This window comes from Fringilla coelebs (assembly GCF_963513975.1).
Source record: "Fringilla coelebs genome assembly, chromosome: 14".
Lineage (NCBI taxonomy): Eukaryota > Metazoa > Chordata > Aves > Passeriformes > Fringillidae > Fringilla > Fringilla coelebs.
In genome coordinates, this window is record NC_140040.1 from 3029616 (window position 1) to 3056648 (window position 27033).

General features: G+C 46.3%; 1 protein-coding gene across 1 annotated transcript; it reads right to left on the reverse strand.

Moving 5' to 3' along the window:
* Positions 1-1886: 1886 nt before the first annotated feature.
* LOC311159368 (hepatocyte nuclear factor 4-beta-like) lies at positions 1887-26493 on the reverse strand (the record flags this gene model as incomplete). Its single annotated transcript, XM_084215415.1, has 10 exons — positions 1887-2020; positions 3176-3289; positions 4856-5092; positions 7822-7974; positions 8811-8898; positions 9544-9699; positions 10650-10756; positions 17922-18016; positions 19841-20012; positions 26379-26493. 10 exons carry the CDS (start codon positions 26491-26493, stop codon positions 1887-1889), a joined length of 1371 nt encoding a protein of 456 aa, XP_084071541.1.
* Positions 26494-27033: the final 540 nt, after the last annotated feature.

The following is a 27033-nucleotide window of genomic DNA, read 5'->3' on the forward strand; positions in this document are numbered from 1 at the left end:
GTTTGAGATAGGGCAGCCAGAAAGATTCACAGCAAAACCCTCTACTTTGGGCCTTAATAGAGTGAATTATTGTTGCTGCAAACTAGGAGCTGAGTCTGATATCCACTGGTGCACTGACAACTTTATTTTCTTCTTAGTTTGTGAATTCCATCAGTATCCAGTGAAAGCCAGGCTTTGCAGCCAGAGGTGATTCTTTTGAATGAAAAATAGATATCTGTATTGGAGAAATCAGTGGAGAACCTTGCAAACTTGGTTTTGAATTCAAGAAAAAAGGCAAGCTGTCCGGATGAAATACGAGAATATGGAATTTATTTCCCCTATAGATTTATTTTCTTACCATTAATGAGTATAAATGTACATTTAATGTCTGGAAGAGGAATGGAACGGAGCTGCTGGAGGCACTGGAAGCAGTGCTGGCTCAGAACAGTTGCATCTGTCATGCAGCAGGAATGCCTGCAGTGGAACCTGCTCTCCAGATAGAGCTGTTTCAAATCAGGCCTATCAGCATAAAATGTCAGCTCAAATTCATCAGAGGCAGGAGAAAAACAAAACATTCTGATCCAGGTGAAACTCGAGCCGCTCTCTGGGGCTGCAGATGGCGATGCTGAACTTCCCCTGCTGCTGGAGGTCCTGATGCTCCTCCCGAGTTCCCCTTCAGGGGCTGGGGTTGTGCTTCCTCCAGCTGAGCAGCTCCAGGGGCTCCCCAAAGCCCCTCTGGGCTCCTCCAGCTCGGCTTTGCCATCAGCAGGGAGGGGTGGGTCGGGAATTTGTGCACAGGGTTGGAACCAGGAATTCTCCATCGTGTCCCAGGGCTCAGGATCCTCATCCCTCGGTGGCTGTTTGGTAGAGGCTGGTGCACAAATGAGCTTAGGTTTCGTGGAAATCTGATAATTTGCTTTTTAATAAGGTCCCATTCATTCAAATCAACTCCATAGCACAATGGCAGCACTTTGGGAGCTCTTGAGGCTGTGTAGTCATCACTGGGCTTATTTAATTTGTTGTTGAACTGCTGATTAAATTTTACATTAAGGCAGAAGCACCTTGTTTTAAATACAAACCCTTTTTATGAAAAGTGGCTCACAGACTTGCCTGTTCCTTTTCTTGGCTAATTTAGAGGCGCATTGCAGACATTAGAAAGAAACACAAAACTACAGAAAAATCACATCTGTGTACTGGGAAGAGGTATTTTGGGGCACTTGCTCCTTCCAAAAATGTTTGCAGGAGATAACAAGCAGGGTTTGGGATAAGTCAGCCTTGATTTGGGGTTTACCAGAGCAGCAGAGAGAGGCAGAGATCTTTGCTGCTGTCTGGTGTTAGATGTGCTCACAAAGCAGAGCCCATTCACTGGCTCACAAATGGACTCAGGATGTACTGGAAATGATGGAAGATAGCAAAATGTTGGCATTTCTGTTCATAAAAAGGAACTGGACAGCATTAAATGTTGGCTGCCCTATTGGGTGGAATAAGGCTTTGGCCTTCTAAGGATTGTGATGATATTTTTCCTAAAGCTTAGCAGGAGAAATGGGAGTGCAATTAATGAGATTTGTGCTGGAATAGACCTTTGGATCCCAATTGCTGTGTGCACACAGGGTTACCAGGAGCTGTGCAAGGCACCGCTGCAGACAGCGAAGGCTCACGAGCCGCGGTCACAACCACCGCAGCCCCAAAGAGCCGCCAGTCCTGGCCCTGCTGAGGAGGGCACCCACCCCAAAACCCCAATCCTTGTGCCGTGGGGTGCTGCTGGGGGCAATTCCCTGCTGAGGCTCCTCTGCAGGCTGTGCTCACGGGCAGGGAAGGGCCAGCTGTGCCTGGCCTCTGCCTAGAGAAAGGTTCTCTGTCAGCACGGATCCCACAGGGCTCCCAGCTCCTCCTTCCTCCTCTCCCCATCAAATCTCCTGCTTGGACATCGCTGTCTGAGGCAGCAGCTGCACCACGGTGCTGGGCCCGGCGCTGGAGCCCAGCTTATAGTCCTCACTGGCTGTGCTGGCAGAAGGAGATGGAAGGGATGTCTCAGGAGAGGCTGTGGGAGGGAAGAGAAACAGAATTAATGTGGACGTGGATGCTGCTCAGCAGAAAGCAGCAAACCGTCCTGCAAACCCAGCGGCAGGAGCTCGGGGGATCCTGGCACGTCCTTCTTTCCTGGTTTGTGAGGAGGCACAGGGCAGACTGGCAGGCATGGACCAGTTCTCCTCAGGGCTTTCCATTTGTGGAATAGCCCCCAGTGCCTTTCAATCCTTCATCTCCTTGTCAGAGATGCAGCCCCACTGTACCTCCTCTACAGAGCACAGCATTTCTCTCATCTCCTCTGCTGGAAAGGGGCTTAAAAGCTAAATAAAAGCCACTTAAAATACATGATGCCAACATTGATAGAGCTGAGAAACAGCAAAACACCCTACAGGAGGTCAATGACTGTACCTGGCAGAGGGAGGCTGTGAGTACAGGCCATTGGGATTGTTAAATTCCACCTCCTGCTCTACTTTCCTTTTTGCACAGCGTGGTCCTACAGGGGATAAATGCCTTAACCCACCCCCAGCAGTGCCCAGGGTGATTGAGGATGGGCTTGTATTCAGGTCCTGTTGTTTGGCACTGCCACAGGGAGCTCCTGCCATAAAGAACCATCTGTCCTCCATTGTGGCATCTCCCAGTGCTGCCAAATCCATAGAAACACCCAACCTTGATTTCTAGCCCTTTTTTTTCAGCCTTGTGTTGTTTCAGTAACATCTCAAAACCCCCCTGGGTCATGCTGCTACCCAGGATTAAAAATCCTGGGTTTAGGATTGCTACCTAGGATTAAAAACCCTGACTTCTCTTTGGAATCATGGAAAGGAGTCAGCTAGGGGGGGCTGTGAGCCCCGATTCCAGTGTAAACACATAAAAATAAACTTAAGGAACTTAACTAAACTTACATTTACTTCAACAGACTTAAAGAACTTAAATTTATTTTAAAGAAGCAAGTAAACATTTTAAATAAATAAACTTTTAAAAAATAAATAAAATTTTAAATAAATTAATTAAATAAATAAATAAATAAGTAACATTTTTTTTTTTTTTAAATGAGCTGTGTCTGCTGCTATGTGTTCCTTGGCTATGCTGACACGAATGATGTATATAATGTAAAAATGGGCTGTAAATAATGCAAAAATGGGCTGTAAATAACATAAAAAGGGGGACATACGGTCTGGAGCAGTGTGGATCACAGAGGTCATGTTGCTCTGCAGGACATGTCCTGGCAGTGGTTCCAGGTTGAGGTTGGGAGGTGCTGACTGGTACTGGAGATCAGCAGAGGTTCCTGCAAGCAGAATCGGGAAGAGACATCATTCCTTGCACGGCTCCTGACGAGATGCTCTGGGCTAAATCTTTTTCATGCCGAGGATGTGGAAGAGCTCTGTGGGTGAGGGTTAATGGCTCATCTGTGCTTCCTTCCCCTCCTCTCAGCCTCTGGCAGTGCAGGAGCAGCCCCGGGGGTGTCTGGGCTTTCAGCTGCTCTCCAGCTGCTCTCCTCTGCCTGCGGGTGTGTCCCCAGTGCTGCTCTTACCCGCATTTCCCATAAAGTTAGACATTTTACATGTTCCTAACAAAAGATGTGTTGTCTTCCTTAACCTGCCTCAGGCTGGAGGCCTAAGTTGAGTCCCACACCACGGAGGGGATCCTTTGCTATGAGTCTCACCAGATTTCCAGAGCTAGGCTGGAAGGAATGGCTCTGGGGTTGGACTGGAGCAAGAAGGACCCTTCAAGCTGCAATTCATCAAATGGTTTTGCTTGGAAGGGATCTTAGAGCTCATCTCATTTCAACCCCATGCCATGGGCAGGGATGCCACCCACTGTCCCAGGTTCCTCCACACCTGGAACAGTGACTTGTTTTGATTTAATGACCAATCACAGTCCAGCTGTGTTGAGACTCTGGAGAGAGCCAGGAGTTTTCATCATCATTCTTTGTAGCCTTCTGTATCCTTTCTCTATTCTTTAGTTTTAGTATGGCATTCTATAGCATTCTATAGCATTTAGTATAGCATTCTATAGCATTTAGTATAGCATTCTATAATAAATGTAATATAATGTAACATAATATAATGTAACATAATATAATGTAACATAATATAATGTAGCATAATATAATGCAACATAATATGACATAATATAACGTAATGTAATGTAATATAATATAATATAATATATATAATGTAAGGTAATGTAATATAATAAATATAATAAAATATAGTAGTATATTATATTATATTATATTATATTATATTATATTATATTATATTATATTATATTATATTATATTATATTATATTATATTATATTATATTATATTATATATATAATATATTATATTATATATTATATTATATATTATATATAATATTATATATAATATTATATATAATATATTATAATATTATATAATATATTATATTATAAATATAATATATTATATTATATAATATTTATGTATTATTACATGTATAATATACAATAATACAATGTATTATTGTATATTATATATTATATAATATATAATATAATATATAATATAATATATAATATATTATAATAATATATATAATATATTATATTATAAATAGAATATATTATATTATATAATATTTATGAATATAATATAATATAATATAATATAATATAATATAATATAATATAATATAATATAATATAATATAATATAATATAATATAATATAATATAATATAATATAATATAATATAATATAATATAATATAATATAATATAATATAATATAATATAATATAATATAATAATTTAGCCTTCTAAGACCATGGAGTCAGATTCAATCATTCCTTTCCAACGACCCCAGAAAACACCCCGCTCCTACCTCCCAGCAGCATCTCCTGCAGCAAGCTGTCGATCCTGGCCACTCCAAAGAGCTTGACGAACTGCACCTGCTCGATCATCTGCCAGGTGATGCTCTGCAGGGGCGGCAGCAGCAGCAGGATGTCGCTGAAGCGGCCCCGCGAGTCGTACTGGCGGTCGTTGATGTAATCCTCCAGGTTCACCTGCACCTGGAAGCGCATGTGCTTCACCTTGCCCGGCTCGCTCAGCCCTCTGCAGTCTGCCACGGGGGGAAATGCAGGTCAGTGCTGGCCTCTTGTCCTAGGGGGACCTCATGATGCTTGTATCCCCACTGGTGGGTTCTGGTTTAGGGCAAATCTGGGAGAAAACCTCCAGGAAGCAAACCCACACGGCCCCTCCCTGCAACTGGTTTGGAAGGATTCCTCGGGGAGAAGTGGAAAGAACCTGTTTATTTACCAGGCACAGCAGCCCCAGCACACAACATGAACAATACCAGGTGACAACACTCTTTCACCCTTTCACACTCTGTCACTGCTCTGAAGAGATGACAAATCCAGAAAGTCTCTCTGGGGTGGTCACTCTGTTATCAGTCCCTCCAGAGCTGGGCCAGCTGCTGCAGCCACAAGGTGCAAACTCTCAGTGTTCCCAGGCCCCAGTCCAGAACAGGCTCGAGTGGTTCCAAAAAAGGGAAAGGAAAAACAGTCCAGGGAAAAATTCTGCTTAGCTAAACTAACTAATGAGCAGGAGCAAAAAGCAAGAGCAAAGCAGGAGCAAGAGCAAAGCAAAAAGCCAAAGCAGCACCATGTACTGCCCATCTATGTGTCCCACCAGCCGTGGGGGAGCAGGCTGCTAACAAAAACAAACAAAACTTTGCTCTTCAGAGCCAGTCTTGAAGGCACAGAACACAATATCCAGCATAAACAGAACACACGAATGGGGATACAAACATAATGTCACCCTGGGACAGCTGTGCAGGCAGATGTTGGCCTGTCAGGCACTGGGACAGTGAGTAGTGGGATGGCAGGCTCTCACAATTAAAAAGGCAAATATCCTGTACATATGTTAGGAGAAGTTTTATAGATTTATAGCTGTGTTTTACCCCATTGAGTTGTTATCAGGGGGTGCCCTGGGTTTGGGGCATTTGGGAGGGTGGGATTGTTACTGTGGTAACAGCTGACCTCCAGTCAGGATTTAAGGAAGTAAACTCCACCACTGGAGAGCAGAGAAGGATTTGATGGACAGAATTTTGGGAGGGGTTAAAGGGTTAAAAGGTGAAACCTCCGTTGTGTGGGTGAGCACATGGTGGGAAAGATCCTCAGCTCCTGGCACTGTAATATTCTATCTGTCCTCTGCTCTATGTTTTATAAGGCTTTAATAAACCTTTCTAAATTTTTGGAGGTGAGTATAATTTCTCACAGGCAGGCTGTATGCTGGGAAAAGCATGAGATGGTGCAAAAGATGCACCAAAGCAAAAGATGAGTGATGCTCTGAGAGGTCTCCAAGATCAGCTGGCAGGTTGGGCTGCCACTGCTTCATATCTCACGTGGAACAGGGAAACAGTGAGGGGAAACAGTAATTGGAGGAGACTTTGAAGGGAAACTGTAAGAAAATAGGAGCATGCTTCACATGGATGTGTCTGCTTACAGCCATTAGTGAGGGGGAAAAATTTAGAAGTTAAAATATTTATCCTCCCAAGGAAACTGGAGTTTTCCCCTGAAAACTCTGAGTCACAACTGCCACCACTAGATGCAAGGAGTTTTTGTGCCTGTGTGCTGTGCTTACACTCGCTGCAGCATCAGGTTCTTGTCTTGCTCTCCTGTCTTTGACCTGTGGTCAAGCCTTTTTTTCAAGGACCACTGGCCCAGCTGTGCTTCAGCAAATAAATTTGTCCCTGGGTCAGGTGAAGTGTTTGCATTTACAGCCTCCCACTCCTGCCTCTGCTGCCATCTAAACCTGAGATTTCTGCATCACTGCACCATTTCCTTCACTGTCTGCAAGGAATCCACAGGCACCCCATTTTGGGGAGTGCAGTGCCAAGAGATTAGATAAAGTGGTTGACAAATGATTGTGTGTCAGCACCAAGCTCTGGGGACATTCCTGCTCGTTAGCATGGATCAACTTCACACTCCCTCCTTCCAGCTGAAACCTCAGCCCCTCATTGTCACATTGATCTAAAGCTGCACTCTGATCAGCTGAGAAGGTAATTTGTCAAAATCAGTTGGATGAAAGCATCCTCCCTTCACAGCAGGCTTTGGTGAGCCAAAGCTCATGGAACTCCTGGATCTTGACTTTGAATCAGTGAATACAGCAAAAAACCCCAATAATTAATGGATGATACCCTGATTTCTCCATGCTAAAAGACAAAAGGGCATTGTCTGGACTTGGGATTGTTCTCCCATCCCCCTGAGCTCCAGGGAGATACCCACTGGAACCTGGGCCGAGGCAGAGCCCCCCGTGCTTCTGGAATAAACACAGCAAGCTTCAAAACAAACTGGTTTTGAGCTGTATTTCCCTGTTCTCCATCCTGTGGATCAGCCCTGCCCTGGGTTGCTGCTGGCTTCCAGCAAGATCCATTAGCAGATCCCTGATATTTCTGGGCCCTCTGTGGTTTTTCTGATGATGCTCTCTGGACTCTGATGGATGCTCCACGTTGCTGCTTGTTTGGCTCTCTCTGCCTATACATAATTAATACAGCCATGTACGTCCTTAATGATCATCTCCTGCATTTCAGGCTGATGGGCTTTCCCAAAGCCAAGCTCCTGCAGCAGCCAAACTCCTCCAGAGCCTGCAGAGCCTTGCACATCAACCTGGCTGGAGTTCACACTTGCTAAAGAGTGAAACACTCAGGAATTGGTCACTTCTGCCTTAAAACTGCACTTCTGACTATTCCAGCACGGGCAGGCTGAGATGCAGAGCTGCCCCCGAGGGGTTTCCCTGGATTTTGGAGAGCCCCCAGCTGCTGTGCCTGGCAGGCAGAGGGAATCTCACCTGGGTCAAAGAAGATGATGGCTTTCAGGCAGGCGTACTCGTTGTCATCGATCTGGATGTCCCGCAGGGGCTTCACCAGCTCGTCCAAGATCCTGGTGGCCACACGAGCGATTTCCAGCTCTGGGCAGTGCATTGGGATGATGAAATCATTCCCTGGGAAGACAAAAGGAATTCCCCATCAGGTCTTGGCTCTAGCTCTGCTCTCATCCAGCAGTTCCCTTACAGCCCCAGTGCCGTTTGCAGCAGTTTCCAGCCTGCAGCTTTGTGATCTGATCTGAGAGAGAAGCAAGGCCCAGATCTCATCCCCTGGTGCTCATTTATCTCAGCTGCACGTCAGTGCACCCACACTGTGCACACAGCCTGCTCTGTGTTCTGCTCTGCTTTGCCCTGTGTTACATCGAGCATCTGCTTGTAAGCACTGCTGCACTGCTTTATTTTTGGTTTTCTTTTCTCACACAAAGTTATCCCTCTCTCTTTTTCTTTAGTGTGAAGATTTTAGGGTCAGTATTCTCATTTTTCCGAGAACAATCCCACCTGTGGTGGAAAGCACCTATTTTCCTATGAAATAATAAATAATAAATAATAAATAATAAATAATAAATAAATTGAGAAATAAATAATTTTCATTTTCCTATAAAAAGAAACACCTGTTTGCACTGTAATTTTTAATAGACATTTCCGATAAGTTTCCAAGTATCTATACCCAAATCCCTCATTGCTTGGGCCTTGGCAGTTTCAGGTACAAAACCAAGGCAACCCAGTTGGAGATGCCATTTAGATCCTGGGGATTTCTCATCCTCAATTTCAAAGCAGTGAGGCAACAGTTACAAAAATCCCAGTGGATTTACTGGCTCCTTTATACTCCAGCACTGTGTCTCCACCCAGATGTGCAGCCCAGGAGTGCAGAGGGGGTTCCAGGGATGCAGAATGCTTGGGAATGACTTGGGAGGGGGGAATTATAAAAGCAGGAGTGTGTTTCACTGCCTTACCCAAGAGCAGGAAATCAGTGTATGGGATGGACCTCTTGGCTACCCCAAGGAGCAGATGTTCCCCTGCGTGGGCTCTGAGCAAGGCAACCTGGAGGTGGCACAGGAGACAGAAATAAGATTCCATTGGGAAAGCAGAGCTGAGCTGCTGCTGTTTAATTTGGTGTTTGCTTAGGTCTGGCAGATCTACAGATAAGGTTCTGTTCAGGGCTAGGAAATATCAGTGTGTGTTCACTTTGAGAAGTGCTACATCGTGGCAAACTAAAGGAGAAGCTGTTTTTAACGACAAGAGCAAAGAGGGGCTTTGTGTAATTGGAGCTCTTAGGAAATAATCAGATTCTATATTCAATTACTAGGTACCACTAAAGGCAAAATCAGACCTGCCTTGTAATTCAGAACTGCTGAGCAATTTGAGTTCTTTGGGAATAGTCAGATTCTATATTCAATTATCAACACCAGTAAAAGCAAAATCAGAACTGCCCTGTAATTCAGAACTGCAGCAGTCTGACACAACCAGAATTTTTTGGCTGGATCTTTTGCAGGTTGGGCTGACCAAATCTATATTTTGAGGGACTTTGGCTACTGAAGTTATTTTTAAGTGGCCCTTCTTTCTCTCCTGTTGTTGGCACTCTGCATAGGGTGATCTGTATGTTAATGCCAGATTCTCCCGAGGAAGTCCAGCTGGGAATTCCTTTCAAAGGCACTGGAATCACTGGGAAGGGCCATTGGGTTTTACCTGGTCGTCGAGGGGGAGCTCGCAGAAGGCTGGGATGTATTTTGCCCATTCCACCAGCACCAGCAGCTGCTGCTTCATGGATTCACACACATCGTTGATGGTGGCAATCTTCTTCATGGCGATGTCTGTGCTGTGCACGGGGCTCAGGGATAAATACTGGAAGGGAAAGAAAGCAGTTTTGGCCGTGTCTGCCCGGGTGCAGCGCCGTTTGATCACCCTGCACAGCAAGGGCTGATTCCCGAGGAGGAGTTCTGCTGTGCCTGGGCACTTTGTGCTGGGCTCTGTCCGACTCACAGCCCACGGAGCAGCTTCCACGAGGTGGTGCTCAGTCCCAACACACACCCAGCCCTCCTCAGGACAAAAATCAGCGTTTCCATTCCAGCCCTGCGTCTCAGCTTCCCACCAATCCCTCCTCCCAGCCAAGCGCATGAAATGCATCCAGCTTTTCTCCCCCAGGTTGCTGTCATTGCTGATCAAAAACTGCGTTTCTGATCTCTGCAGGGCTGTGTGGCAGGGAGAGGGTTAAAAGCAATAGTTTTTGAGAGGGAAGTGGGCTCATTGCTGCACGTAATGTGCAACATCTGGACATGTGTTTCAGGGGGGAAAGGCTATTTGCATAAGAACTTAAAGGATGCTCAGGGTGAAATTAATGCTGGGGCATGAAATAAAAAAGCAATCGGCGTCAGCTGAAGCCCAGTGGGTTTACTCACAGTATTTTTCTGCCCTGATAAAGAAGTTATGTGCAAAGATACAATCAACCATGGAATATTATATTCAGAGCAGGACAGAGTGCAGCGAGGAAGGATAAAATTCTGGGTGAATGCAGTGAGATTTTAGGCTGGGGGAAGGGGGGACCTGGGCTCTGCAACATCCCTCAGCCCTTGGAATTTCAGCTTCCTATCTCCCACCAAAGGTGCATCTGCTCCCTGAAGGATGTATGGCCTCGATAATGGATTTTTTCCTCTCTGCTTTTGGACATTTTGCATTTTCTTCCCTGTGGGTTTGTGCAGGAGCCATCCAAGGGCAGAAAAACCATCCTGGTTGAGCAGGCTGGGATTGCTGAGGGCCATGGACCTGTCTGGGGGGGCTGTCCCCACATGTCCTACCTGCTGTGCCATGGCCTCAGCCTGGGTGAGGATGTTGATGGAGAGAGAGCCATTGTCCTCATAGCTGCTCCTGCGGATGCTGATCCTGTCACGCTCGTTCTGCACGGCTGGAAAGAGAGGGAAGGGCTTGAGAAAATCCCAATGGCTGTGCCAGTGAGAAAATCCCAGTGCTTGTGCCAGTGAGAAAATCCCAATGGCTGTGTGAGTGACAAAATCCCAATAGTTGTGCCAGTGAGAAAATCCCAGTGCTTGTTCCAGTGAGAAATCCCCCCCAAGCAGTGGCTGCTGCTCCTTGTGGTCCCCAAACAGGAGTGATGGGGTTTTGCTCCTGTAAGAGCCTCCACTGTGGCTGGATTTGGAATGAACAGGCTCTGGGGAAGAAAAGGCCACTTCAGAGGGAGAAGACCAAGCACAAGAGGGAGGTGAGGCCATCTGGGGGTCAGAGCAACACCCACGGGGGATTTGCTGGTCCTGCTGGATTTGATGCAGCTCAGGGGGAATTTGGGGGTTTGGTGTCACCTCTCTCCACTGGCAGTGCTGGAGCCCTGGCCTTGGTGCCCTTTTGTGCCAGAGATGAGGGCTCTGTGCTGAGCTCCTGGGTGCCCCTGGGGCTGCACCTCTCCTCCTGGCAGGGCTGGAAAAGCATCCCCTGATGCCAGCTCAGAGCAGCCCTGGAGTGTCCCCCACCCCCGAGGGGGTGACCCCAGGGGACATCACCACTCCTGGGGCACAGAAAGGGTCACTCCACCAAGGAAGCTCAAAGGAAAGGAAGTTTAAATCCCCCTTGAAACCATTCCCTCCGTGTTGCCCATCACACAGGTGATTTCAGCCAGCCTGAAACCCCAGTGACAGCAGTGACACATGGAGACAGCACCAAGGCAGGGTTTGTCACCAGCCCTGCTGCTGCAAATCCCTGCTGGGAACCAGCTCTGAATCCCAAAACAGCAGCACCACACACTGCAGGGACACAGCAGAGTGAAGGTCAGCCCAGAGCTGGGCATGCCATGGTGAACTGGGAAAACCACACTGATTTTTGATCCTTCCCCCTGCAGCACCAGCCACATCCACCGTGCTCCATCAGCCCTGCTCAGGGAACAGAAGGCATGGATTGCACTTCAGCAGCTTATTTTTGCAACAGCCTCTGGGAGCTGACTCACCTCCACTGCAGCCATCGAGTGCAACAGCAGCAGAGAGAAAAAAGAGAATTTCCATTGAACCCAAGCTGGTTTCAGTGCTGGTTTCCCCCCCAGGCCCTCCTGCCTCTGTCCAGCAGCTCGGGGCTGGGGAAGGAGCCTGAACACGCTCAGGGTTCTCCTGGCAGCTGACAGACAGCTCAGCAAGGCACTTGTCACGTCCCTGAAGCAGGGGGAGCGGGCAGATTCAGCATGTGGTGACAGGGCAGCACGTCCCTCCTCCTCCATGCAGCAATCCCAGCCAGATTTCACTGTATTTGGGGTAAAATGACTCAAACAGAGCTGCCAAAGCACGACTCGCTCTGTGCTTTAACCCCTTGGGTGCAGAACACCGGGGGTTTGTCTCCAAAGTGGCCACTGGAGAAGATTTCTCCAGCAATTTTTTTCCTTTCTGCAGAACCAGCAGAGTTATTTTGCCATCATTCTTTTGAGTCTTTGCCTCGCTGCTGGGCCTTGTTTTAGAGCAGCAGGACCCATTCCTGGGAATCCATACCAAGGAAAAAACGTGGGCAAATCTCAAGGTGATTTGCTTTGCACACTTTGGGGGAAGGTGTTTCTTTCTGCCAGCTCACGTCCAACCACGGTTCTGTTTTCCTACCCAGCCTCTGATGAGGGGCCAACAAAGCAAAAGGGCAGAAAACAAGCACCAGTGACAAAAATCAATGCCTGCCCTTATCAACAGGAGTGCAGGGTTTATTTTCCAAGATCTGGGGCTCAGCCTGGCTGTCAGTCAGGATCAGCCTGTGGGGATCTGACTTTGTACCTGCATCCATTTCCGAAGGGTGCCGCACACAAACACATCCCTGGGGCATTTCCAGGCTGTGGACACTACAGAGAGGCAATTTATCATCAATTTACAGAAAAAAAACCAGCTTTTGGGAGGCTCTGCTAACCCTCCTCAGACAGTGTGTGAAGGGAGGGTGAGCCTGAAGGTGAAGGTGGTTATAGGAACCAAAATCCTGGCACTTGATGGGTTTTACTGGCCCCCCCGAAAGGTCAGTGGCAGCATCTCAGGAGAAACAAGGCTGACCCCACCTGTGTCATCACTGGCTGTTCTGTCAAATCCCCAAACACCTGGACTGGCATTAGTGCTCCCCCTCATGCTCCCAGGGTGTGCCTCTCTGCCTGCCTACAAGAAGAGGGACAGGTTTTGCCTTTCCAGTCGAGTTACACGTGTGATTTTCTGTAAATCCTGCAGTGCCAGGCAGGCCTGGTCCCCAGGACAGACTCCTTTAAGAAGCCTCAGCCTGTTTTCCACCCCCCAGCCTTTTTATGGCACATATTTCAGTGCTTCCCTCATGCTCTGATAAGCTCAATCTTCCAGTGCAAGTGGATGGTACAGAGTGACTTTCTCAAGGTGATTTGGGTGTTATCTCTGAAAGCACCCAAGATGTGATGGAATTAGATACAAAGGGGAGTTAATGTTTCACCTGCCACAAAAATTAATCTATTACTGTGCAGGGATTATATTGCTGTATTTATTGTGTTTGTGAAAGAGAAGGGACAGGTCACTCCTGGTGAGGCAGTGGGAGTGCTCCAGGGACGTGCTGGCCCTGGGGGTGCTGGGCTCAGGGGTGATCTTGGCTTTGCTGCCAATAAAACTCAACAAACCCAGTGTTGCATCCCTCTGCCTCCCAGGGACTGCTATTTCCAGAAGTGCCTGGCAAAATCTTTGCTCCCTGGGTTGTTTTTTTTCCCTTCTCTGCACATTCCCAAAGCCAGAAAACCCCACAAAGAGCCACCCAGCCCTGCAAGAAGGGACAAGAGTGCCCAGGATGGTGGCCAGGGACAGCGTGGCCCCAGGCTGGGCTTTCCCCCAGGGAGATGGGGCAGAGTGATGCTGGTGTCTCCCTCCAGGGATTTGTCCCTGCGTGTCCTGGCATGGGAAGAGGATGGGAAAGCAAACAAACGCTCCCTGTGACGCAGGGCAGCCCTGGAAGGGTTCTGTTCCTCTGAGCAAGGCTGGACACTCTGCCTGCAGCCCTGGGACAGCACACTGGCTCTGGGGGACTGCAACAAGCCCCTGCTTCCCAAACTGCTTGTGCTCACTGCCACGCCAGCAGGGCCAGAGCCTGGGATGGGGAACCTGCAGGGAGTGCAGGAAATGCTGGGGGAGCAGCAAACCAGGAGCTTTGCACAGCAATTGCACAGGTTCCAGCTTTGGGAATTACTGTTTCCACCGTTATTCCACTAAAACCAGCCTCAGTTAATGCTGGAAATGTGGTGATGGATGGCACAGAGGGAGCAGGAGGAGGGCAGTCCCTGCCTGGTGCACTCACAGTGTTTCTGTGTTCACTGACAGATTTACTCCTCCTGCTCCCTGATTAATTTATATCCACAAATAATCTTTTTTTTCCTGAGCTACCTGGGATTTTGTAGGTGTGGTGTGTTTTATTTGCAAATAAATCCCAATGGTACATGTACATTTAATCCTTTCATGGGCCTGTGGGCTGATTTATGACTACTGAAGGTAGAGAAGATCCTTTATCTTTTCCATCCTTCTTTGCAATAAACTGCAGCCCCAGCATTCTGAAGGCTGGCAAAAGAAATGTACAAACAAAAGGTATGAAACAAGATAGAGGCTCTGCAAAGCACTAATAAAACTGTCCTATAAACCTGTCCAATCTCACAATAATAAAGAAAGCCTCAAACCCTCCCTCAAACACTCCCTCCTCCTTACTGTAGCAGAAGTGATATAACAATTTTTTTTTACTTCTGCATAAAACCAAAGAAGTTCATTCACATTTGTAAATTACTTTGAAGGGGATGAGAGGTTAAATATTAACCCCTCTCTTTTTTTTTTTCCCACCAGCAAGCTGAATCCTGACAGGGCAGTGCTGCCCTTTCAAAAGGCTCCCAGGTTTTCAGGCACTCAGCTCCATGTGAGGAGATGACCTGGCTCACTTGAGGAATCACACCCTGCTGATTTATTCCAGGTTAAACATGATCTCAGGGTGATGCTAAAAATAGAATCCTGCTGTTTCCTTTGGGTGTTTGAGTACCTGGTGTTCTACTGGGGCACTGATGCTGCAGTGAGCAAAAACCTGTCTGGTGGCATTGTGCAAGATTACAGAAATCCTCTGAGCCAAAAGAGGAACTCAGCCAAAAAAAACCCCAAAACATCCAGACCCCCCTCTGGCACAGCCCCAGCCTTAACCCCAGCACAAGAATAAAGGAGTGAATCTCCTGTAAAAATCTTAGCTCCTGATCACAGAGGTGTTTAGGGCATAAAAGGGTTTTTTGTTCAGGCAAGGCTATCCCTCCCTCCTCATCCTAAATTAAATGGTTGTTATTAAAGGGAATTATTGATATTGGGATAGGAGTGATTCTGAGTGAGCTGTTTTCTAGGAAATCTGGGAACTGCACTTTCCACAAGACTCAAGTTTTGTCCCCTCCCTGCTCTCATTGGTGCTGATGGAACCTGGATCCCACCTCAGTTCCCAAGCGTCTTGTGGAGGGCAGTCTTGGTCCTTGCTGAAAGTAGGGTCAAATTCAGACTGAACAGACAAAGCCATCTAAAGATCAACAGGTAATTTTCTCAGCCATTCCCTGGGGAGCCTGTTCAGTGCCCACCACTCTCTGGAGGAAGAACCTTTCCCTAATATCCAACCTAAACCTCCCCTGACACAGCTGAAATCCGGCAGCCCCAGGCAGATCTGGTCACCATGTAGCTCAGGTATTTGTTATGGTTATTTCTTTAGGGAGAAACTTCCCTTCTACCAGGCTACACAGTTCCTTTTAATTCCTTATCCACTAGAAAAGGTTCCAAAAGGGGTGGAAAAACAAAAAAAAACACGAAAGAGAAAAAGAAATATCCAAACACGTCACATCGCAACTTACAACACATGAAGATTGGGGGAACAAAAAAAAAAAACCCAACAAAAACAATCCCTCTGGCTCCAAAATTCCCGTTTATCAGTGCGTTCTGCCAGGGAACAGCCAGTTCTGCAGGCTGAGCACACAGACGCCGAGCAGTGGGTCAGTGGGGCACGGCGGGGGTGACCCCACCCCAGGTGTATTGTCCCAGCCAGCCTGGGAAAAGGATCGTTTCCAGCTCCTGCCCCTCTGCCGTGGATAAACAACGCTGCTGCCACACCCGGGAAACTGCCTGCCGTTAGAAGGGCTGGCCCCAAGGAATGTGCCAGGGAAGGAGGGCTGTGCCAGGGCTGGGACACAGAGCGTGGATGTCACCCTGCCACCTCCCAGCACCAAGCCCTGCACGCTCCAAACGATTCTGTGCAAACATCTGACCGCTCCAATAGTGCCCCATCCCTTCCCCTTCTCCCCAAGGCTTTGCAATACTGTTTAATATTAATCTAGAACCACCCAAGAGCAAATAGCTGTGTTCTTTTTGTGCACACAATTGTGCAAGGACTTTTCTTGCCCGGTCCTGCACATGTGCTCGGGACAGAGCTGTGGTCAGCTAAGCTGATTTCTGCACAGCAGTTGCTCAAGGTGCTTTAAAAATCTTCCTTGCCAAACACAGGAGCGTTTTCCGAGCACACAACCTGACTGCACTCATAAAAAAGTTTCAAGGAATGTGACGATGTGGAACTTGAAATGAGTCATCTCCCATCAAGCTGCACTCAGTGATGGAGGCATGAGCCAAGGTTTTATAACTTTTACCATAAAAACCAATAAAAATCATGCTTCAGCTCAAAGAATAGATCTGATAACGAGATCTCAGCCTTTCCAAGCAGGGCAGTTTGCTGCATTGGCAGTTGGCTTTATCCCATCTAGAACTGACCAAATCAGCTTCAATTTTGTCTCTATTAATTTGAGCACTATTTGTTTTTCCATCTGCTGTATTTACTCCATTTCTCCTAAATTAAACCAGTCGGCATTTTTGCTTCATCCATGATTTATGCCAGGTTTCAAAACACCCTTCTTCTCCAGGAAAACATATGGTCAGAACATGGGAAAGATCATTTAATCACCAACAAAACCTTATGAATTACCAGAAATTGACAGCAAATTTTCCCTTGGGCTCAGTGGGGCCACAATTCCACCCCTTGGGTCAACTTGGTGACACGGAAAGAAACTTTCAAGCTCCTTTCTAACTCCCTCATCTTTTAGCTGCCAGTGGGTTGGGAAACAGCACAAAGGAAGGGTGAAGAGTGTGAAACCATCACCCAGCAACCGGCACCTTGGGTGGGTTGGGCCCCCAGTTTGTCAGGCACTCGGTGGACAAGGAAAATCCCAATAAAACAGGATCATCCACGCTCTCCCAGTGAGCAGAGCTGGACAAGAGCTGTGGTAGAGCCCAGAATTCCCCAGGGAAGCTGCATGCAGGCACAGGTTGACAGAAATGGCTTTTTTTTTTCAGAGCATTAGGCACTGTGACAGCATTTCCTTCAGAAAGGGCACATCCTGCTGGTCACTGGCACCCAAACCTACAGCCTTGCTCTTCCTCCATGCAGATGATGGGAAGTGCAATAAAGGTGTTGCCCAGTGTGGGGTTGGCCCTTCAGTGCTGCTGGTGGCTCCACAGTCACCCTGTCACCAGCAGCACGACCCCAGGGTTTTGTTCAGAGTCGTGTCCCCTGCTGGGGTACAGGAGCCAGCATGGGGGACACAGCAGTCACCCTGCTCCTGGAGCTCTGCCCGTGCCCTGTGCCGAGGAGGAGAGGCTCCCACTCCTTCAGGCTGCACCTTGCCCTTGCCTGCAGCTACGTGAGCATCAGCTGAGCCAACCACGCCACCTGAAGCAGCAAACTGATGGCGTTTATGAGAGTGGAGGTGGCAGATCCTCGCTGAGATTGGCACAGGTGGGATTAGGGGTCACACCAGTGGGTGTGGAGAGAGGAAATTGCTGTTGTAGAGCACTTAGAGACCAAATAAGCCCTGAGGAAGCCCTTCCCTTTCTCAGGACTAAAAGACCAGCCTGACAGGATGGGTGAATGATGTCACTGGGCTCTCATTGAAATAGAGATAAAATGGCAAAGGGTGTTTTCAGCTGCAACAAAAAATGCAACCATCATCTCTCCAGCCAGTGCTGCTGCTGCTCCCCACCCTGCTCTGCAGTGGAACTGGGCCCAAGACAGCAGCAGGAAGTTTGGAAATGTCTCTTTGCACCCACCTTCTTTCTTCATGCCAGCTCTGAAGCATTTCTTCAGCCTGCAGTACCTGCACTGGTTCCTCTTGTCCTTGTCGATCACGCATTGTCGGTTGAACCTGGGAGGAGATGGGGAAACACAACATGAGCAGCGCCCTCACCCTGAGCAGCCCCAGCCACAGCCCCAGAGCTCCCTGGGCTCCACACTGCATGGTCCTAGAGGAGAGTCAGAGGTTTGCCAGAAATGGATTGAATCAACCTTGGCTTGGCCCAGCTCCTCCTCTTCCCCAGCGCTGCCCCTCCAGCTGGGAGCTGCAGACCACCCACCCTGCAGGCACTGGGATGGTTTTGGCCATGAAAACATGACTGTGACTCAAGCTGTGCTTCTGTGGGAGCTCCATCTCCCACTTCCAGACAGTTTTTGGGTGTTTGGCGTTGGGGTTTGTCTGGTTTCACTTGTTAACTATTCTATGATTTGCGTAGAAAAAAACGCATCAAGCCCTTTGGGTGTGCAGCCTTGTTCTGGGGCCCGTGGCCTCCCAATTCCTTCTCCTTTCCATGGGGATTTAGGAGCCCTTGTGCTGTTCCAGGGGTGGCCCACACAGCCTTCTCAGCTCTCCCCATGGAGGCTGAAACAATGGAAGGGGAATCTTCCACGCGGAGAGAGATGACGTGGGCTGCTCCAGGACCATCGGGTTGTAAAAGCCGAGGAACTTTCCCAGCCTGGTAAAAAGCCAAAGGTACAAAAGCCCTTCCAGAGGAATCCATGTCTGCCATAACCAAATAAGGGCTTGCACACAAGCTTGGCTTCAATGCTGTGGATCTTCCCCGAGCTGCCAAATCTCACAGAGATTCACGGATTCCTGGGGAGAGGCAACAGCTCTGCTCCCAGGAGACCGACAGCTGGAATTTCAAATAAACCATTACAGAGCTCATCTCCTCCTGCAGGAATCCCACAGCTCGTGGGATGGGCACTGTGCAGGTGGACACTGCTGTCACCTCAGTGTCTTCCGTGGCTGGTGTGTCCTGGAGGGATAAGGGCACCAGGAACATTCTGAACAAGTAGGGTGACTCGCACAGGAAAAATTTGGAGTGCCCTTGGAGGAGGAGAAACTTTGGAACAGAAAGAAAACTTCCAGGTTTTATCTAGAGATGAAGGGCTTAAGTGTGTTGAGGTTTGGGATTTCTTTCCACTTTCCACCGTGCTAAAATAAATATCATTTTTCTAAGGTCAATCAAGATAGCAGCTTTGTAACTGGTTCCCTCCTCCTGGCAAAAAAAAACCTCTCTCAAATGTATACCTGTGTGCCAAAGTGGATGTGAATCATCTCTGGTCCACACATATTTCTCAGAATATTCATAAAATCATCACTGATAAGTCAGTGTATGTAATTTATTGTATTTCAAAACAAGGAGGGAGAAGCTGTGAGAGGGCTTTGAAAGGGACAGATTCTTGGATGTCTGTTGTTCTTCACCAGGAAAAACAAGAAAGATGAAATCTCTGGAGCTTTGGTCCTTTGCCACTTTGGCTTCTCCTTGCTGGGCTGTGACGAGGTCACAGTCTCACTCCACACCCAGTGTCTGAATTTATGTATTTTACACATCAGTCAAACCTCAGGTTTTAGGTTGGACTGGAGGATCTCAAAGATCTTTTCCAACCTAGTCCATTCTGTGGACTGTGAGTTTCCCTCCATTCTCAGGCCTTTCAGTTTCCCTCAATTTACCCCGTGGGGAAATCAGTGCTGGCAAATTCACTCAGTGGGCAACAGGAGGGCTCAGGGTCCAAATGAGACAGGGCTGAATTTACTCCTTAAAAACCAAACTGCAGTGCTGCTGGTGGCCTTCAGCACGACACCTTGACAGGTGAGATACAATCCCTTGATCCCAACCCCAAATCCCTTCCCACATCAATCCCATTTTGTGTTAATGCCGAGGCGGGGTACCTGCAGGAGTAGACGTGGTTCTTGCGCACGCTCCTCCTGAAGAAGCCCTTGCAGCCGTCACAGCTGGACGCTCCGTAGTGCTTGCCAGTGGCTCTGTCCCCACAGATGGAGCACAGGGAGCTGACCCCGTTGGGGAGCAGGTTGGGGTTTGCTGACTCGGCCGCCACGGCCTCTGCGGGCACAGAACGGGACAGTCAGAGCTCCCTGCCACTGGGATATCTGTGAAAAATCCCTTTGCCAAAATCTTTCCTCCTAAGAAGCTGGGAAGCTTCAGCTTCTCCATGTTTTGCTGCTCTGAAATGTGATTTAAAGAATTGTTTACCCAGCATGTGAACTGGTTTAATTAATAACCAATCACAGCCAGCTGTGTCAGACTCACTGAGTCTGTCACAAGATTTTATTATTCATTCCTTTCTAACTTTCTGATGTCTCCTTCTTCAATTCTTTTAGTATAGTTTTAGTATAGAAAATATAATATAGAATATGATATCATATCATATACTATACTGTAATATATTATAATACACTATACTGTAATATACTATAATACACTATACTATAATATACTATAATACACTATAATATACAATACTATACTATACTATACTATACTATACTATACTATACTATACTATACTAATAAAGCAGCCTTCTGAAACATAAAGTCAAGATTCTCATCTCTTCCCTCGTCCTGGGGAACCTCAAACACCACCACAGAAACCTCTGAATTTATACTATAATATACTATAATATCATATACTATACTATACTACATTATACTACACTATACTACAATAATAAATATAATATAATATAATATAATATAATATAATATAATATAATATAATATAATATAATATAATATAATATAATATAATATAATATAATATAATATAATATAATATAATATAATATAATATAATATAATATAATATAATATAATATAATATAATATAATATAATATAATAATAAAGCAGCCTTCTGAAACATAAAGTCAAGATTCCCATCTCTTCCCTCATCCTGGGGACCCTCAAACACCACCACAGAAACCTCTGAATTTATGGTCATGCATTTCCCACAAAATCAGCTCCTTTGCTCCTGGTATTGATGTTTTTCTTCACTTAAATGATCAGAGAGATTTCAAGCTGCATAGGCCAAACTGCTCCTGGGAATTTATCAATTATCACTGCTTTCCTGGAGAGATGTAAAGAAACCTCACTTGCATGTGAATTTTTTTGGTTTTGAGGGATGGGGAGCCACCTCCTCAACGAGATGCCTGGAGAACATGGTTCAGAGCTGGTCTCCACAGAAGAAAATGGAGAAAAAGCTCATTAACTTGAATAAATAGAACGCAGAGAAGAGACAGCAGAGGCAGAAAGGATGAACTGCTTCATGCCCATGAGAGAGGTGCTGAAGATGAAAGACTGCTCTTGAGAGCTCCTCTGAGCTGGAAGGCAGAGACAGCAGCTCCACAGGGATCCTTTCAGAGGAGTCTGGTCCCTCCTCTGAAATTCTCTCTGAAGAGGCTCACTGCTTTCCACCAGAGGTGTGCGAGAAGATCAGATTTCTAAATTAGGGACCTAAATTTGGGTGATATGAACGCCCTCTGTCATGTCCTTCCTTTGGGGCAGGAATAGCTCTGCCCCTGCGTGCACACACTGCTGAAAACTCCCCTTGGAACCTCTCCCTCTGCCCTAGCCACCATTGCTGCCCTCTCAATCCTCCTAATCTGAGGCACAGCTTGGGGAAGGAAAGGACAGGAGACCCTTGTGAAGAGGGCAGCTGACGGGGTTTGAATCTCCCCCTCTGTTTGCAGAGCCAGAAAGTGACTGCAGGATGATTTTATGAATTTATCACGCCTCTGGGAACATGTTCTGTGCTCCAGGGGAGCACATCTGATGCTCCAGTGACCCCAGAAAACTCCCTGGGACAAAGCACACCCTGATGGGTCTCTGGGATGGGACATGCTCCCCAAAGAGGTGGGAAAAGCTCAGCTTAGCAGTTTCTTAGAGAAAACTAGAGGAATTACCACCTGATCTGCCTAGAGAGAGCTTTCTAATCCATAATGCATAAAAACAGCTCTGGGTAATCCACACACACAATATATACAAAGAGAGAAAGCCAACAAAGCTTTAGCTTTCTAAAACCTGGATAGCTTCTTAGCTAAGGCTGAGACTAAGATAATTTTAGCCAAGGCTTCACTAATGCAAAGTTCAGATTTCCAGCCACCTCCTAAAATGGCTCTTTTGGTCCATATTCACCTTCTGGGGCATGGAGGAGTAAATAAGTGGGTTACAGCAAGATGGGAGCAACATGGCAAGAAAGAATGACAGCACCAAAATCACTCCTAGGTCATAATGACAGGAACTGAGATTTGCCTCTTCCCAAATTCTGTGTAAGATTCTCCCAGCCCTGACATTTGTCAGGAAGTGATGCTTGGGTCCTTTGGGAATATTGTCTATGTCAGAGGTATTTAATGGCAATTTAGGTTGATTTTTTTTTTCAATTATTCTTGATTTTGTATCACTTATTAACTTATATAACTTAATAACAGAATATTCCTTGGAGGATAACTGCAGAACATTTGGGCATCTGTTGCTCCATGCATTGTTGGATTCCATTTTAAAAATATGCACAACCAAAATAAAGATAAGGCAGCCAATTTCCTCTTCACTCCACTCATGCTTTCCCTAGACTTCAGAGGAATCAAGCCAAGGTCAAAGAGTTTAGGTCTCCAACGGAGCCTTCATCCAGGACCAGACTGCAAAATATTCCTGATGCTGGGAAGGATTTACTCACCAGAAAAGACTTTATTTCCTTTTATGTGAGTAGGACGTGAGAATCTGCTTGCTGATATAAGGAAGAAATTATAAATATAAGGAAGAAATTATAATCTGGCCTTAAACCAGGTATCCCTGGGGGGGAACCATCACCACTGTGTGTGTGAAGGCCCTTTGAAATTAGCAAACCAAATTTTGCCCTCGTGGTATCCATGGGAGCCCAAACAAAACACCAGTGAGCTGGGTGGCTCTGTGTTAGGGCAGCTCCACAGCTGAAAGTTCAAACCCTGGGAGGGAGCCACGTGTCCTTTTCAGCTGAATTGGCTGAATATGAGCAGAAGTTTTAACAAATAAAAGGAAAGCCCTAATCCAGAATGCTCGTTAATTATGATCACCATTTTTAATTACAAAATCCTGTCACCAGCTAATGATGGGCTCCAAATGAGAATTAGCTCAGGGAAGAGCAAAGCACAGCTGATATCACAGGCACCAGGAGACTCTTTAACACGGCTTTCAAACCTCCCCAATATTTGGGTTTTTCCTGGACTGATCTCTGTGAGGAAGGAGCAGGATCCCTGGCAGCACAGTCAAATCTGCTTGGTGTGCTCCATCCCTGTTATATATAATTAAAATATATATAGAAAATATTATTATAATTTTTTGGAGTTATATCTAATCAGTGTGCAGACTGGGAGCTCCCTAAGGCTGAGAGGAGCACCCAGTGGCTTCCCCAGATTTGAGATCAGCCAAGTTCACAACTGAAATGCACACAAATTTTCTGGTACCTCTGTGTGTTAATCATTGTCTAACCAGGGCTGAGATGATAATGCCAGTTTTACAGTGATAAGAAATGACACTGAGGATGTTCTCATCATACCTGACTCCTGCACTGCTTTTCCTTTCAGTTCCTTCACTGGCTCCAGCTCTTCTAGATGCACATTGTAAAAGAGAATTGTCTTGCAATACTTTCCAGGGTGGCTTTTGTCTACCAGGAAACCCAAGTTTTGGTGCACATAATTTGCAGTTAACAAATCCCCAAATTACATGTGCTGGGCTAGAACGTGGAGAGATCACAAGTGTGGGTTTGGGGCTTGAGCACACACAGTCAAACTCGGTGCCAAAGCCAGCATTGTGAAACCTGTACACACAAATGTAGGGCAGGAGGGGGTTTAAACCCTGGCCACGTGCAGGTCAGCCTCTTTCTACATCAGCTTTTAGCAAATAGAGGAGTTTTTGAGGTATGAAACATAGCTGTGATTTAGTGACCCCAAATCCTAGAGGAGCGATGGTGGAGGTGCTGTTCCAGGCACTGGAGGGGTGGGAAATCACTGCCCAAACATCTCTGGTGGCTTTTGCAGGGTCTGAACTGGGTCAGACTCCTGCAGGGCTGGGAAAGATTTCACCAACCCCGTGCCAGGGTCCCCAGGATCAGTGTGGGGCTGAGGACAACGAGCACCATCCTGGCAGAACGTGCTCCCCAACTCTCCAGTGAAGAACTGGGGCTGCATTGCTTCATCTTCACCAAAATGAGACAATTCTGACAGCCATTAACCACTCATCAAAACTGAGAATATGGGTTGTAGTGCCAGCCAGGGTGAAGGAAATAAATTTGTACAGAAAGGGAAAATTTCTGCTGCTACAACACACATTTCACATAGGAAAGACAGAATTAGCAGGGATTTTTGCTCCTTTCCTTTTGACAGTTTTTCTATTTAAACCTCAAATTTTTCTTATATCACTCCCAAAAAGTGTTCTATTCTTTATTTTGAATTAATCTTAAAATATTTGGCAAAAATTATGAGCTATTTGAAGGTGGAAAATCCAAAATACATATCTGGGCCAATCTCAGAATGACAGCAACTTCATGAAGAAGAAACATCTAAGCACAGGAAGTGTTCCACAAAATTATTCCACCCAAAATTTTGATGAAATAATGTTCTGAAGAAGAAAAGAGTTGGTTTCAAGAAAGCATGACCTTATTTGAAAGTATTCCAATTTTCACTTTTGGAATTGTTCAGAAGGTAAGAAACTGCACTGAGTCCACCAAAATAAATATTTCATCCTTTCCTGTTCATGTTTATAGAGGGCAAAGCTGTCATCATTTAGTAGGGAAAATGCAGATGAACCTTAGGAGAGATACGAGCAATCTGAAAAAAATACCTAAAATGAGGTTGTTTCTTGGTTCTAAGAAATTTTAAAATATTTCTGAAGCTGCAAGGAAACTGTGATTTTGAATTACCTCAGGGGACTGAACTCAGCTGGACAGCAACAGATTACCATGCATGGCCATTTCATGTATTTTTTGAAGTTATTTTTACAAACGGTAGAGAAGGACACTTACCCAAGACAAACAAGCTAATTTCAAAGCAGCTACTTCCCGAGAGAACTGGTTAGTCATTAACAGCTAAACAAATAACACAATACCGAGTTCGATAAAGTTCAGAAAAAAACTCAACCTGTCAGTTCTGCTGTGTGAATCATCAGAGAGCCCAAACAGGCATTGGTGGTTCGTTTACAAAATTATATTGAATTTTGGGGGAATTTGTGCTGCTTCAAAAAGTGAAAAATATCCCGTTGTTCAACGGGAAGTGACAAAGAGAAACATCTGTGTTAAGTGACGTTTCTGGAGTAGGATGGGAGGTGGAAAGCTTTCTGCCAAAATAAGATCCAGTCTAGCTGGAGCTTACAAAAATTAAATATATTGAAAATCCTTGATTTGGGGATAGCCAGAGCTTTACAGAAGGCAATTTAAAATTCAAGTTCTTTTGGGCCTTTTAACTTTACGTGTCCCCTGACCTCCCTCCAGGCCTCACAATAATAAGTCTAATCATTTTATATTGTAGGTGATAACCCTACTGAAACTCTGATTTCTTTTGATGAGCCAGTTAATGAGCAAAAGTGAAAATCCCATCTTAATTTCACTAAGCCTCTTAACAAATTAAAAGCCTGCCAAAACTCTCCAAAGGGATCGCTAACGCCCGAATCTCATTCAGCTGCACGATCGGTTTCATGCAGGATGACCAAAATGCCCTTTATTTTTACACAGCGAGCAGTTGATTTCACAGGATGGAGTTCACTTTTTGCCAGAGTACTTTTGACTGCAGAAAAATTAAATCCCCACACAAAGTGCTTTATTCCTGCGAACCAAGCGGAAGTCTTGGCGCATAAACACTCCCGCCTCCCAGCCCAGTCCTTTGTGCCCTAAAAACTGTTGGACCATCTTGGTAGCCAGAAAAGGAATACAAAGCTAGCAATGATTTGGATATTGTTCCTCAGTTCAAGTTCCCAAGACCAGCTTGAACAGGGCACACGGTCATGGACAAATGCTGTTTGGGCCGACGTGTTTTCCTGAGGATTAAATATCAACTGAAGTCGTATACGGGAATGAAACACACATTTGAACGAGAAATATTGGCAATAACCCCTCTCCTAAGCAATACAGCAGGACAAACCCAGGGAATGCCATGAAGACCTCTACCAACAACTGCAAAAACCCGGTGGGCTCTTCAGGGCATGATGCTCAGCCCAACAACGAAAAGAATAACCCAAAAGAATAACCCAAAACGGGACCGGCAAGCGAAGGGGTCGCGTTTCAGCCCAAACATCACTAGGGATACAACAGAGGTTGACAGGTCAGCTGCTTAAATATTACCCCTTCCACCCTTTGCCCCACAGCTCCCACCAGCCTTTCCTCTGCGTCCAGCTTTACAGCGAAAGTGGCGCAGCTTCTCCAAGAGAAAACGAACAAAAATCTCACCGGTGTTACTGGGGAGCACGCGGAGGTTGTCGAATTCCAGCATGGTATAAGAGGAGTCCAAGGAGTCGACATAATCTGGCATATCCATGTCCATGATGGACTGACAAAGCTTCATTATTACTTGACAACAGCGAGGGAAGAGGCAGAAACAGCCCCGCTGTCAATCACCAAGGTTTCCTCTGCAGAGAGAGACACCCCGGTCCTGGCGATGACAAATCATTACCCAGCTCTGCCCGCAGTCCCTCCCCGTGCCAGAAGAGAAGGGACGAGGCCAAACCCTCTGGCACAGTCCCCTCCCTTCCCGGGGTGCATCTCGCTCTCTGGCTCCTGATAAGGTGATGTAGATAAGGCCTAGGCTCAAACGCCTTGGATTGCATCTTCGGGTCAATACGGCAGCATTTATGGCTGCTCCTGCACAAACATTTTGAGAAGGGCTGAGGAGAGGCCGTCACACACATGTGTCACTGTCCCAGGGCTGAGTGGTCACATCCAGTCACCAATTGTCACCTTGCTGGCCTACCAGCCCTTGGGGAAAAGAGCAAACGGCGTCACTCGAGGCTGGTGAGGACAATAAATCACTGTCCCACCGAATGAGGACCATTAGGGCAGGTCAGCATTGGGAACTTGAGTCATTTCCATGAGACACCACAGTGCT